Genomic DNA, 14549 nt, shown 5'->3' on the forward strand with positions numbered 1-14549 from the left:
CCCTACATCCCACCCAGGACCCCACACACACCTCCTGGGACCTGCACGCTCCACCCGTGACCCCACATACCCCACCCAGGACCCCATGTACTCCACCTGGGACCCCCCCCTGCCCCACCTGAGACCCCATATACCCCACCCAGGAGCCCACGTATTCCACCTGGGACCACCACTCTCCACCCAGGATCTCACATACCCCTCATATACCCCACGCCCCGCCCAGGACCCCACATACCTCAGCAGAGACCCCATGTACCTCACCTGAGACCCCACACACCCCCACTCGAGACCCCCCCACGCCCCCCTGGGCCGTGAGCCCGGTGCCCCCACATCCCCCCGCACCCCGAGCCCCCCATCCCAGCCGCCCCCCCCCCACCTCTACCCCTCTCATCGCCCCCCATCTCTGTGTCCCCTCAGTCCCCTCCTCTCCGCAGCCCCTCACTCGCACCCCCCGTCACCACCGACCTGGCGGCCCCGGCCGCTCCGCCGCCCGCCCCGCCGGCGCCCCCCGCGCCGGGCCCGGGCCGCAGCGCCATCTTCGCGCTCGGCCCCGCCGTCTGTCACCGGAGCGGCGGCGGCGGCGGCTTCCGGGGCCGGCCCGGACAAGCACCGCCCACGGCCCCGGACCCTCCGTGCCACAGCCCTCAGTGCCTCGGATCCACAGCCCCTCCGTCCCACAGCCTTCAGCGCCTCGGCTCCACAGCCCCTCCGTCCCACAGCTCTCAGCGCCTCGGATCCACAGCCCCTGGGTTCCACAGCCCTCAGCGCCCCTGATCCGCAGCCCCTCGGCTCCATAGCCCTCAGTGCCTCGGCTCCACAGCCCCTGGGTTCCACAGCCCCTCCGTCCCACAGCCCTCAGTGCCTCTGATCCACAGCCCTCAGCGTCCCTGATCCGCAGCCCCTCCGTCCCACAGCCTTCAGCGCCTCGGATCCACAGCCCGAGTTCCACAGCCCCTCGGTTTCACAGCCCCACAGCCCTCAGCGCCTCTGACCCACAGGCCCTCCGTCCCACAGCCTTCAGTGCCTCTGATCCACAGCCCCTCCGTCCCATAGCCCTCAGTGCCTCAGCTCCACAGTCCTTGGGTCCCATAGCCCTCAGTGCCTCGGCTCCACAGCCCCTCGGTTCCTCAGCCCCTCGGCTCCTCGGTTACACGCGGCCCCCGGGGATGGTCTGGAGGGGATGAGGGGCCCCGGGTTCCCCTCAGGAACGCCGGTTTCCTGCAGCCAAACCACCCGCTTTTCTGTGAAAAGGTAAATTAAAAAAGAGAGGACAAGGAGGAGGCGTCCCCCGGGGTGAGCGGGGGGCTTGTTACAAGGGCAGGGAGTGACAGGACAAGGGGGAATGGATTCGCGCTGACAGAGGGCAGAGAGGGGATATTGGGAAGAAATCCTTCCCTGTGAGGGTGGGGAGGCCCTGGCACAGTTTGCCCGGAGAAGCTGTGGCTGCCCCATCCCTGGAAGTGTCCAAGGCCAGGTCGGACAGGGCTTGGAGCAACCTGGGCTAGTGGGAGGTGTCCCTGCCCATGGCAGGGCGTGGAACTGGATGGGCTTTAAGGTCCCTTCCAACCCAAACCATTCTGTGATTCTGGCACAACCAAAGTGGACTGAGAACACACTGAGCAGATGAAGACGTAGAAAACAGCTGAGCTGGGCTTTCTTGCCTGCAGCCTTGTTCCATTGGGGCTGTATACACAAGCAAATCTCTGTATTATCTTATGACCCTGTTTATTCTGGCTTGAGGCTCAATTATGAAACAGACATGTGGAGTATTAGTTATTCCAAAATGATTTTACAGAAGAAAAAAGTAGGAAGAGCAAGGTTTTACTTTGAAGTGGGTTTGGTTTGTTTTTTCTGAAGTGCCCAGGGAGGTCTCTGACAGCTGAGTTTATCAAGCCTGACAGTAAGCACTGTGTGTTTCCTGCCTCTGAATCTTCTGGAAGTCTAACAAACATATTAGGGGTGATCTGAACACAGAACTGACAGTATTTCCAAGGAGCAATACACAACTGTGTGGAAGTAACACAAAGTGATGCTATTTTTGAACTATTGTCAGAAACACAAGGCATGCACTGCAGGAGCACACGCTTCAGCTTCTATAAGAAGCATCCAGGAATCCTCTCCTGGCATTGCAGTAGAGACTTTCTTGCATGTGAACCTCCATCCTCACCCAGAAGGAAACAAGAAATATTCTTCTCTCTTCACCATTGCTGTCATCTTCATTCTTCTGTTCCACCACAGACAGAGGTGTCAGCCCCTACTCACCAGTCTGAATTCAGCTTTCTGAAACAGTCTGTAATTTACTGCCCTGTTTGTCTTCTTTAACTTTCTTCTTTTCCTTAATATTTTCCTTTGTAGTTTTCCTACAAAAAAAACCACATCAGAGACCATGACACCTGAACATAACAAATGAAGTATATCACAGTGGTTTTTATTGTGTTTGTGCAGCTGAACATAAATCCTTCATCAGCAACACTCCTAAGTGGGTAATAAATCCAATTTTCAGTAGACAGATATTGACACTAAAACTTCATCACTAAAATCACTACAACTGTTCATCCAAACAAGTAATCTATTATTTTGGAGGAATTTTCTGGGCCTTTTCTGGATAAACAGCATCCCTTACCTCCTCTTGAGAAAAAAGTACTTACATTTTTCTTTTGCCTTTTTTCAAGAAGCACTTTGGGGTTGTACAGATGGATTCTCTTGTCAAAGGTTTCTTAATGAATTTCTTCTTTTGTTTGCTGAGAACGACATTTAGTGAAGAAGGATTAAATTACTTTAAAGGGCAAAAATTATCCAAACTAAATAAAACAGATAATGAAAACCTTTTCCTGGCTGAAAGGGATTTATGGGTGTGAAAATATTTTCAGTGTTGTTTATACCAAGATTAGTTCAGCTACATTGTCTCGAAGACATTCACACAAACTCTATTTTAATATAAGTCTTACACAGATATATGTTTCTAGTTTTAGAAACTATTAAAAGCTACTAAGGAGCACTAATTAAAATACTGGTGAACTACTCAAAGAACATACCTCTGCAGTTTGGGCAAGTGTTTTATGTAGTCTGGCACAGGACAGCCAGCTCGCTGGATAACGTTGGCTATACTGGAAAGGAGAGGAGGGAAGAGATCAGCTCCAGTGCTTGGACAAGTGATAAGGATGTTCTGTGAAAAACAGCAATCCTGACAACTGGCTGTTTTGCTGTTGGTCTTTTGTTTTGTTGGGGTTTTTTTAAAAGCAAGAAATAAAGACACAAGTGAGTCTGAAGTACATTGAGGTGTGTGGGACCAGACACAACCACACCACGCAAACCACGTCTGCTGTATCATGTTCCCAATTTACCTCCGTAATAAAGGTTTATCATCTTCTGTAAAGAAAGTGACTGCTTTTCCTCTGTGCCCTGCTCTTCCAGTACGACCTGTCAAACACAAATGTTGCAAGATTTTACTTTAAATTAACCTCCCTTTATTCCTCCTCACAGCCCCAGCCTCCTGATGCGTGTTCATATACTGAGCAGATGTTCATACATCAAGCAGCCAATCCCCAAGGATTCTTCCTATTGAAAGCACAGGTATGTCTAAAACATCTAAATATTTAAGGTTCATAGAAGAGTGACAAAAAGTAATGCAATTTTATTGAAAGCTGAGCCCAGAAACAAATTGCTCAAGCAATGCAGAAATTTGTGCTGCAGCACAGAGGTTTGGTTTTGTGAGTTTTGCTCATGCACAAGAGCATCTACATTAAAGATCTGGGAAACAGGAAAAAAGAGAGAGTTTGTGAGCAATCCCTCACCTATCCTGTGGATGTATTCCACTGCACTCGTTGGCAAGTCATAATTGATGACCATATTCACTCCTTTGAAGTCAATCCCTCGAGCCAGCAAGGCCGAGCAGATGAGCACCCAGATCTTCCCAGCTCTGAAACTGTGCACTACCTTATCCCTCTAGGAAAAGAACAGAAAAGATATTTGGAAACAACAAATAAGCCAATTAGCAATTTGAGAAAGGAGATGAACTTGTTTCCTCAAAGTCATCATGATGTTAAGGAATAAAACTAAACCTCTAATCAAAACACTGCAGGATTTTGCTGCCAAAGTTACCTGGAGTCACTTTGCAACAGTCTTGCTTTTACCTTTCTTTCTAAAGCATTTTTTGAAAAGAAATTAAATCCTCCTACCTGTTGCTGAGTCTTGTCTGCATGGATGACATCCACATTGATGCCTTCATAAACGAGCTCATGGAAAAGCTCTTTAGCCCTCTCAATAGACTGTACAAAAACAAGGACTGGAGGAGCAAAACCCTGCAAAAGAGTAAGTTTATCTCAGGTTCAAAAGTCTTTTTTCCTTGCAGAAACTGAGACACAGATTTGGCCAATGGTTTAACATGTGCCAGAGAAGTCTTTGAGCTGGAAAATCAGGAGTTTCTGACAGGGCACACAGCTCAGTTCAGCAGGAAGCAGAATGTGCTCAGTGTCTCCAAATACCTTTTTAACAAGCTCTCTCATCGCTGTCAGCTTTCCTGTCTCAGATCCAACAAACAACAGCTCTTGTTCTACTGTCTCTGCTGCAGAGTTTCTGAAACCAGAAATCCAACAGAAACGTGCTCCCATTAGTGTTTTATATGTATATATATAAAAATAAATACATCTTTTACATATTAATATATATGAAATCCGTAAAATATTACTTGGTGAATGAGAAATGCTGCACAACAAAATTATTTCACCAGTGCATGCTCCTAGGATTAACATTTATCTGATGATAAAGCAATTGGCAAAAGGAAAAGAACAAGTCATGCTATATGTGAGAAAGATCTATGTGCCTACACAATTCTTTTCTGGAGACACAAAACCTGCAGTACCGTGACTAACAACACCCATAAAACCCAGCAGGCTGATGACACAAAGAAAATTTCCCAGGAACTAAAAAAGAACTGGAGAAAATCCAAGTCCACCTGCACACCCACCTTGCCCCAACAGACACGAGGACGACGCTGTCCAGGTTGAGCTTGCACCACTCCTCCACGTCGTGGGCGAAGGTGGCACTGAACAGGGCCCTCCTCACCAGGTGGGAGGTACATCCCAGGAAGATGGAGGCCAGCTGGTCCCGGAATCCCGACTTCCCGTCCTCAAACAGCTTGTCCGACTCGTCCACCACCAGCCACTCCACACTGGGAACAGGGAGGTTTGCTTTTCAGTACAGCCACCACTTCTGAGTGGCAAAGCCAGATTTGGGACAGACTATCCCTACCTGCTCAAGTCTATTGCTGGAGGATCTTCTTTCAGCAAATAAATGAGTCTGTTGGGAGTAGTCACCAGAATATCTATGAAAAGAAAAGAAAAAAGTGCAAAATGTTGAAAAAGACACCAAATAAACCAGTCTCACAGGGCCCTGAGAAACACCAGTTCCAATCCAATCTGCCAGAGGTACAGTTTAACAGAGTCCAGGTCAGGCTCACTTCCCATCTCTCCCCTGCCACTCTCAGAGCATTGCACAACAGATCACACGCCTGGAGTGTCACTAACCATCTCCTTAAAACCACACAGCCCAAAGGGAAAGGTCAGTGACATTTTTGACGTTTTTAGAAGCACTTCAGTCGTTAAAACAGTTACCAAATTTCTTGGAAGACTTGGGCCCAAACTTCTTGGCTGCTTCAGCTGCCTTGTGGATCATGTGGATCCTGAAGCCTGTGCCCTCCGCCAGCTTCACCAGCTCCCGGTGGGTCTGAAAAGGCAGCAGAGGCTGGATTTTCAAACTGAGCTGAAGAGCTTTTCTAACCAAAAAAATCCCAGAATCATGGAATGGTTTGTGTTGAAGGAGATCCTAAAGATAATTGAGACCACGAGCAGGGACACCTTCCACTAGCCCAGGTTGCTCCAAGCCCTGTCCAACCTGGCCTTGGACACTTCCAGGGATGAGGCAGCCACAGCTTCTCTGGGCAACCCAATCCTGAAGATACAGCTTCAAACATCACCCTGATTTCAGTGTTAAGAGAAAGCTCTCTGGTTTTCTTAGCATAATAAAATGCAGCTCCCTAACATGCATTATTCCCTTCAAAGTTCTCACAGGTCTCACTACAATATGTAGCTCCTAAAAGTCCCCTTCTGCCATTTGAATAAAAACTGCCCAATGTTGTCCTTTTTATTTCATTTTAATAACACAACTGGAATACAAAGCTATTCCTTGAAATTCTGTGTTTGGGACAAACAGATAAACCTCTCGTAGCAATCTCAAGTAGGAAAGGAGGTTTTAAGAGCACCTGAGCATTGGGCAGTTTAAAATATGATCAAAGAATCTCGAGCCTCTAATCTAATCATTTAGATTAGACTCAGATAGTAGATATGTACCTACTCCACAGAAGTCAAAGGACTTAAAAGAAACATTTAAATTATCTTTTTTCTGATATCTGAGGGTAATAAAGGAAAAAAAAAATATTTACTAAGCCGCTATTTTACTGATTCTGAGTGAAAACTTTGAAGTACATCAATTTGACAAGACCTTTCCCCTCAACACACACCTGGCTGGCAAGTTCTCGGGTCGGTGATATGATCACAGCCCTGAATCCTTTGTTCCTGGGTTGTTTCAGATGTGTTAAGAGGGGGATACAGAATGCCAGTGTTTTTCCAGACCCAGTAGGAGCTGAAGCCAGAAGCTCCCGACCCTGTAAGAAAAACAAGGGGGTTGTATTTCACCAGGGTAAAAAAAAAGGAACAAAAACCACATTCCCAGAAATACCAATGGTGCAAACTGACCCAAAATACCTCAGGAAAAGCACATTCCAAGAATGCTGCAATGGCTAAGTTCTGAACTCTGATGCAGTGGATATATCTCTAAACCTGCCCCAAACACTGCCACGATCCCAAATTTTGCCAGAATCCCTGAAACAAAGCACAGTCCCAGAGAACTTACGTGCAGCATGACGGGAATCGCCTGCATCTGGATTGGAGTGGGGACATGGAACCCTGCAGCCTGGATTTTCTCCATGATTTTAGGGTGCACTTTGTACTCCTCCTGAAGCTGCTCAAAGGTGGCAATCGGGTCAGGGAGATCTGTTCCCTGAATGTTGATCCTGTGCTGATTCCTGAAGCGATTTATCTAAAAGGCAAAAGACAAATTCTTTCTTTTTTCCTTGAGACCATAAAACTAAATATGGATTCACCTTCTGGTTTTTTACCCCACACTCAGTCGCCCTTCTTCCAAGAGGAAATGAATAAATGAATTAACTGAGTAAATGAACCTCAATTTCCAGATGAAACAGCCACAGAACCCCAGGAATCTGTTTCTACATCAGAATTCCCTGCTCCTACCTTTTCTCTCCTCAAACGTTCGAGCTTCTCTGCAGTAGGTTTTTTGTCTTTTGCCTCTTCAAGTTTTGCTTCCAGAGAGGACATCCACTTTATTCCATTGTTTTCTGACAGCTCTGGCATTGATGCTGCTCCTGCAAGTTCCAAACAAATTGAAATTTCCATTAGTAAAATCCAGACAAAAATTATTTAGAGACAAAGAACATCTCAAATCCTGTTTTCTTTCATTCTCAATAAAATTAACAAAGACTCCAAAAGGATGGCAACCACATCCCCCTGTGTCAGCACTGAACCTTGGCCCAGTTATTTGATCAGCCCTGACCCAGACCAGCCAAGGAACCCAGAAGCATTTTTTACCCTAGTAAAATGATCTACAGAACCTGCAGAATTAAAATAAACTGAAACAAGGAAGAAATATGAACTTCATTGGGGTATTCATTAGTAATAGGACACGAGGGAATGGCTTTAAGCTGAAGGAAAGTAGGGTTAGATGGGATATTGGGACGAAATCCTTCCCTGTGAGGGTGGGGAGGCCCTGGCACAGGTTGCCCAGAGAAGCTGTGGCTGCCCCATCCCTGGAAGTGTCCAAGGCCAGGTTGGACAGGGCTTGGAACAACCTGGGCTAGTGGAAGGTGTCCCTGCCCATGGCAGGGCGTGGAACTGGATGGGCTTTAAGGTCCCTTCCCACCCAAACCATTCCGGGACTCTGTGATGATTCTGCCCGGGACACACGTGTGTGCATAAAAATACCTCGCGTCTTTTTCTTTTTTCTTTTCCCCTCACTGCTTTCTGCCGTTCTTTTCCTCTTTCCCGCCGCCTCTCCATCGTTTTTCCCTGCTCCATCCTTCTGCTGCTTCACCTCCTCTCCAGCCCCCGCGAGCCCCCAGCCCTCCTCGGCAGACCCCCGAGGGGCTCCCTCCTTGTTCCCGAAGAAGTCGAGGCTCTCCAGGGAGACGCTGCCGCGGTTTTCCCTCACCACCTGCGGGAGAAGCGGGACGAGGCTGAGCCTCCATGTGCAGCCCCCGCGGGCGGCGGGGGCGGCGCTCCGGAGCCTGAACCGCGCCGGGGCCGTTCCCCGAGCCCCCCGTGGCCTCCCCGCGGTGTCCCCTCACCCCGAAGCGCCGCGCGTCGCCCCCGAAGCGCCGCAGGTCGAAGCGGGCCCCGGCGCCCAGGCGGCGGAACAGCTCGTGGGTCTCCATGCTGCCCTCCCGGCACCCCCCGCGCGCCCGCCGGAACCGGGGAGCACTTCCGGCTCGGCTGCCATGGCAACCGCCCCGCGCGTGTCGTGGCGACGCGTCGCCATGGCAACGGCGGTCAGGCTTCGCTAGGCCGCGGCGGGCCTGAGCCCGCGGGAGAGGCCGCAGCGACATGGGCACGGCTGTCGCGACAGCGCGAGGGGGGAAAGCGAGGATTCCTCCCCCTTGTGTGCCTGTCACTCCCTCCGGTCCGGCCCCTTCCATCTCTGCTGCAGTCCCGGCGGCTGGAAGGGACTTGACCAGAGGATGTTGTTGCTGCACCGCTTTGCTTAATCCTTGATTTATACTAATACAATCCAGCCTCACAACTGTGCCTGAAGAAAGAAACCCTTGAGGCCGTGGCAGGAGCAACCCAGTAACTAGTGCAACTGCTCAAGCCACTCAAGAGAGTTTGCCCAGATTAAGATCAGAATTTACTTAATTCATGTATCTATTCATTATAATAAACTGTGAGATCCAATAGTGCAGGTAAATCTATCAGATCAAACAATACAGATTTTTTTTCCTGGTTGTTCTTGAAGTAAAACAAACAGAAATCCAATTAAGCAGCAACAAAAACTATAGAATGTAATAAAGATCTCAAGGGCTAAAGGTTTACATTGCTGAAATCCAAGACCTCTAAGACATATATGCAATGACTGTTCCTCCTGTAACATTCACTACTTTAATAACAAACTCTGAAATGAAAAATTGGGTAAACCTGATCCTCCCCTCCGCCCCTCTCTGCCTGATTTATAGCGCTTTCTCTTTGCCAAACTTTTAACTTCCCAGCAGAAGTGGGAGCAGCCACACAGAGCCCTGGGTGCAGAGCACCACAGCGGTGACAATTCCCTTGTTTGTGTCCCCAGTGGTGTATTTACAGTGAATAAAGACCCAACTCCGCATCCTTCACGCTGTTCCCAGGCTGAGGCTCCTGCTTTTCTGCCGGGAGAAGTGACTGTGGTTGCTGCGAGAGGATGGGGAAGAATGTGGAGGCATTTGTGTAACAAAGAACTATAAATCATCTCCAATATCCATCACTCACCAAGGGATGCTGTCGGCAGACTCAAGAGTGAGGAAACGGGGAATATTCTCTTCATCAGGCGACTGGGAAATCCCTTTGTGTGATGAGGGAGCAGCTCTGCTTCCGAGGAGGCAGCGCTGGGCACTGGGTGGGCAAAGAGCTGCGTGCCAGGAGTGAGACACCATAGAATCATGGAATATCCTGAGTTGGAAGGGACACACAGGGATCATCCAGTCCAACTCCTGGCCCTGCACAGGCACCCCAACAATCCCACTCTGTCTGTGAGAGTGTTGTCCAAACACTCCTGGAGCTCTGTCAGCCTTGGGGCCGTGACCACTGCCCTGGGGAGCCTGTTCAGTGCCCAACCATCCTCTGGGTCTACCAGGGCTCTTTTCACCCTTCTCCTGTGTTGCTCCTGCTTTGTGAGCGAGGTGACCTTGCAGAGAAGGGCTGCTCTCACGTGGGTGCTGCAGCAACCCCACAAGGCAAAGGATGACTTGGTTTGTTCCCTGTAATGGACCCAAACCAGTAAAGAAAAAGCACAGAGTCTCCTCACAGGGAGTTCCCACTCCATCTCTACCACAGCAAACAAGAAACATCCACCTGTTCCAGCATCAACCCCCCCGGACACAACCACAGCCACACTTAGGAGGAGTGGTAGCATTTATTGCACCAGCTCATGTCTTTATTTTAACCCCCTCACCTGGTTGTACGTGCAGAGGAACACGGCCCTTCCACGCAGCAGGGCTGGCTGAAGGTGTATCAGAGCAGGGAAGTGCTGGCCCGTGTGCCTGGAGTTGCTGGCAGGATGCCTGGAGGCTGGACTGGGATGTGGGGGAGAGCCCAGGCTCTTGGTTTCGTTTGTTATCCTTGCAGAGAGTCCCTGGGACCGCAGAAGGTGATGAACAGCCAGGTACACTCCTGACCCCAGTGCAGCCCTGCCCTCCGGGGGCTCAGGGACCTCCGTGGTGGTGCAGAGCAGCCCAGCTGAGATGTGCTGGTCTCCTCCTCAGGCTGTGCCCGACACATGGAGCCGAAATAAAACCCTGTAGGATGGCAAAGCAAACCAGCTGAGCACATTTGTTCCATCATGTGCACGCCCAGATCAAAGATCCCTACCTGCAGCCGTGGGCTCCCCTCCTGAAAAAACCCAACTGAGCCAATCCCTTCCCTCTGTGTGTGTGTGTGTGTTCGTTTGTCCCACAGGTGTGAGGCAGGAATTACAGGGCAGCAGGACTCGTGCACATCTGCCCCCCTCGCCCTGCCCCTCCTGCTACATCATCATCACTAATATGCACATAACAGTCAATTAGCCTGGCTGGGCGCACTGGTGACCTCTGATCCCTGCTGTGTCCCCCGATCCATTACCAGCCCTCAGCCCCGGCTCTCAGTATGAATTGATGTCGCCCCCATTCTCTTGCGGCACAGAAACATGCGTCCTCATTCATCTGTCCACTTCCACTTTCTGTTCCTTTGTCCTCCCCTTCTGTTCCCTGTGTTGCTTAACCTGGTCACCACTTCTTGACCCCACATCCTCGTCCCTCCCGAGGGTGTTGTAATCCCGACCACTGGCAAAAAAACTTTTACTTTTTTTTCCCCCTTTACTCACATCTTATTTAGCAAAAAATGGTTTCCAGCAGTGTGGGAGCTTTGATCCCCTATTTAAGAAATCCTTGCAATGTTTTTTTAAAGACTTTCTTTCTAAGGCAAATGAATTCTTCATAAAGGGGGAAATGGTGTGCTGGTTGGGCTCTGTTCATCTAAGGAAGACAAATGATCTGTTTTATTACTTGAAAAGCATAACAGTTGAGTGTGTAGTTTTGTGATTTATCTGTAATTAAGATTCCATTTGAGCAGCATATTAATTACAGAGAGAAGAATTAATTTTGCTGAATAGAAAAGTAAAACCAAAGTTCCTTGAGTTAGAAGGAACCTGAGGTTCAGGGTTTGTGTAGATCTGCATTACACCTACACTGGGACAGGACAACTCTAGGGGGTTTTTTTGACTTTCAAGTTTTATCCCTGGGTCAGAGAAATAAAGTCCAGGGGGTCAGAGCCTTCTCCCTGCCACTGCTGGTGGCTCCCACAGTGCTCCCGTTCTGGCTCTGCTGAGCCCATTGTGCTGCTCCTTTGCCCCAGGGCTGCATCAGGACCTGCCAGCCTCCCATCACCTGCAGCAGGGAGAAAGGACCTTCCAGGATTAAATGAAGGTGCTCCCTGTGCCAGTCAAGCCCTGCAGCCCCTGGGAACATCAACCCTGAGCTTTTATTTACCCGTTTGCCCGTGTGCTACAGCCCGTGGCTCAGTCTGTTCGCACCAGGTGTTTAACCTGACCACACGCAGTGAAATCAGACTCCTTCCTTCCTCCAAGTGTCCATCCCTGGTCCCCAGAGAACCCAGGGTGGTGTCTTACCCATCTCCTCCGTGTGGGAGATCTCATCACATTCACAGGGGGAAGGAAAGGGAGCGACTTGGGCATCTGCCTGTTAGGGACATTTAGGGAGCCCATGGTGTGAGCAGCTCAGGAGGTTTGCTGGGACTGCTGTGGTGGGTGTGCAAGGATGGACCTGCTGGTGCTCACAGGTGGAGAGGCAGCTGTGGCTCATCCCTATGGGATGTGGAGCACTGCACACATTGGCCTGTCATGGCAGAGGGTTGGGATATCAGGATACCAAGGCTCCCCGGTGAGCCCCAATTCGCAGGTCCCTTGGCTGCTGGGGGAGGCCAGTGCAGGGCAGTGCAGCAGCAGGTGTGGAAGCCACGGCACCTGGAGCTGCAGGAGCAATCAGAGATGCACTGGAGCAGACAGAGAGGTTTTCTCCAGACACTGAGTGCATTTTAAAGTGTTTGTCCACAGTGCATTGGTTCAGGACAGTAAACTCTTACAGCGCTATTCTGCTGGTCTTTATGGCTCACATCTCTGCCCCCATCACATTTTCATGGGCTTGTGAAGACCTCCTGTGAGCACATCATGGACACCCCATGGCAGCGGGAGACAGGATCAACACCACACCCCCTGGTGCAGGGATTCCTCCGGCTCCATGTACCTGCTCCCGCAGCCAGACCGCAGCGGGGAGCTGGCAGCGCCTGCAAACAGCCCGGCCTCCCAACACAAGCACTTTCTGCATTCCTCTGTGTACTCCTCAAACTCCGCCACCAGCCCAAGCGAATCCTCTCAAAGGCTTCAAAGGGCAGAGCCTGTTTGCTGTCCGCAGGGAATGACAATGCTTTCCCTTTTGACCTGTCGTGCAGGACGGCACCACCGGCACCACCGGGATGCACCGGTGGGGAGCACAGCCCCAGCCTCTGCACAGCCCCACACCACTGCTGCTGCTTTTCCTGCTGAGATTTCCAGCAGATCCAGCCACCTGGCTGGACTGGCAGAACGAGTCTGGAAAGCCCGCGCGTTGAGCCGGGGCCATTGCGCAACTGCGGGTTACCCGCGCACTCACACCGAGGGCACTCGTAAAGCTGCTGGAATTGCTCCTCGTACTTCAGTGAGTTTGGAAAGGCTGGTGCCTTCCCGGCCAGCAGGACATCTGCTCCCCCACAGGGATTACCTGGGACTTCCTCAGCAATCCATGTATGCTGTGAGCCGGCCTGGCTGCAGCCCAGCCAGCACCAGAGCCCTGGGATGGCGGTGGGGCCCCAGCACTGCCCTGGCAGTGAGGTCTTCACCCTCACCAGGCTGCAGTCACACACCTGGGGACAGAGGCCGCAGCACCAGGTGCCCCAGAGCTCGGCCAGCAGCCAACACACAGTGTTCCCCCTGGATGGGGTTTCCCTGGCTCTGTTCCTCCCGCAGGGATGGAGGTGACACGGAGCCCCAGTCCCCAGGCACGGCTGCAGGCCCTGCCGAGGGGTCCTGCTCGTGGTTTGATAAAGCCCTGTTGTGGCCCCTGGGGCACGTGGAGAGGGTGGCTCAGCTGGTTTTGACCCAGTGACTTCGCTGGCAGCACTGAGGGTGCTGCAGCACAAGCAGGAGGCAGTCAGGGCATGGGATTTACCCACCAGGCAGGTGTCACCAGCTGTGCGAGACTCTGGAGGTAAAGGAGAGGTCACGCTCCTGCCCAGCCCTCCCACATCCACCTTCACACCTCTCAGAGCTTCCCCATGCCCTTCCCCTGACCCACAGCCTGTGCAGAGATCCACCACAGCCCTGACCCTCACTGTTACCCCTTGGACTTGGCCACGCTGGCATTTGGGGGATTTTTCCTCTGCACTTCAAATTAAACGCAGCCCTGTCCCTTTGCCCTGCCAGGAAGGAGCCTGCAGCTCACATGAAGACAGGCTGCTAAAGCCTCGTGGCAGCCTGTGGATCCTCACGTGCAAGGAATTCCCTTATAAGCAGCTTTGAACTGTAAAACAATCACTTGGCCCTGTAAAACTGTATTGGCCATAAATGAACTTTGTCATGGCTCTGCTGGTTTCTTTGCTCCATAACAACTGCATCACGGACAAACACAATGTGCCCAACAACAACAGCAGGAAAAAAATACCTTCCAGGAACCTCATTTGACATGGCACTGTATTTTCCAACAACTTAATGAGGTAGCCAGGGAGCCAGGGAGCAAACACCCCACCCAGGGCTTCTCCAAGCAGGGTGAGGTTGCCCAGGGACAGCCCAAGCCCAGCTGCTGCAGAGGCTGCTCTGGGAAGTAGTTTTGGGTGGTATTTACCACCCAGAAAGGTGTTCTCAGTCAGAGGGTTAAATCCAAGTCAGGGGATCCTTTCTCACCATGAAGGGATGTGCAGCACCCACAGCATCCTTAGCAATCCATGGGGCTTTCTCCCTTCCCATCTCCTGCCATTCAGGGTGAGTGACAGCACAGAACACACTGTTGGGCAACTTCATAAATTCACAAAAGTGAATTTGGGGAAGTACCATCTGTTCTTAATCATTTGTTGTACTCACATTATTGGCTTTATCCTGTCTGCTTTATCACACTCTGCTCCAGTCACCTACTCCACCTGTGCCTTTGGATG

General features: G+C 50.9%; 2 protein-coding genes across 7 annotated transcripts in view; both read right to left on the bottom strand.

The window, feature by feature from the left end:
• SYNRG (synergin gamma) overlaps positions 1–536 on the bottom strand; it is a 61602-nt gene extending 61066 nt beyond the window's left edge. For all 6 annotated transcript variants that reach the window (XM_027698769.1, XM_027698768.1, XM_027698767.1 and 3 more), the window contains exon 1: positions 466–536. In XM_027698769.1, coding sequence (XP_027554570.1) covers positions 466–536 — 71 coding nt within the window. The remainder of the gene's footprint in view (positions 1–465) is intronic.
• A 1398-nt stretch (positions 537–1934) lies between these two features.
• Positions 1935–8539, bottom strand: DDX52 (DExD-box helicase 52). The gene is made up of 15 exons (XM_027698779.1): positions 8417–8539; positions 8055–8283; positions 7308–7438; positions 6910–7095; positions 6518–6661; positions 5613–5724; positions 5251–5323; positions 4967–5170; positions 4485–4575; positions 4179–4301; positions 3795–3945; positions 3345–3420; positions 3036–3107; positions 2649–2741; positions 1935–2360 (listed from the first exon to the last, which is right to left on the bottom strand). Exons 1-15 carry the CDS (start codon positions 8501–8503, stop codon positions 2273–2275), a joined length of 1860 nt encoding a protein of 619 aa, XP_027554580.1. The 5' UTR covers positions 8504–8539; the 3' UTR covers positions 1935–2272.
• Between the last annotated feature and the right edge of the window lie 6010 nt (positions 8540–14549).

The sequence above is a fragment of the Neopelma chrysocephalum genome, unplaced genomic scaffold (assembly GCF_003984885.1).
Source record: "Neopelma chrysocephalum unplaced genomic scaffold, ASM398488v2 Primary Assembly neopelma1_132, whole genome shotgun sequence".
Lineage (NCBI taxonomy): Eukaryota > Metazoa > Chordata > Aves > Passeriformes > Pipridae > Neopelma > Neopelma chrysocephalum.

Bases quoted from the DNA above. Each gene is read 5' to 3' on its own strand.
- DDX52 (XM_027698779.1), bottom strand. From the start codon at position 8,503: ATGGAGACCCACGAGCTGTTCCGCCGCCTGGGCGCCGGGGCCCGCTTC. The intron at 8,284-8,416 runs GTGAGGGGACAC...CTTCTCCCGCAG, and splicing joins GCGACGCGCGGCGCTTCGGG to GTGGTGAGGGAAAACCGCGG. The intron at 4,576-4,966 runs GTGGGTGTGCAG...TTCTGGTTTCAG, and splicing joins CTCGTGTCTGTTGGGGCAAG to AAACTCTGCAGCAGAGACAG.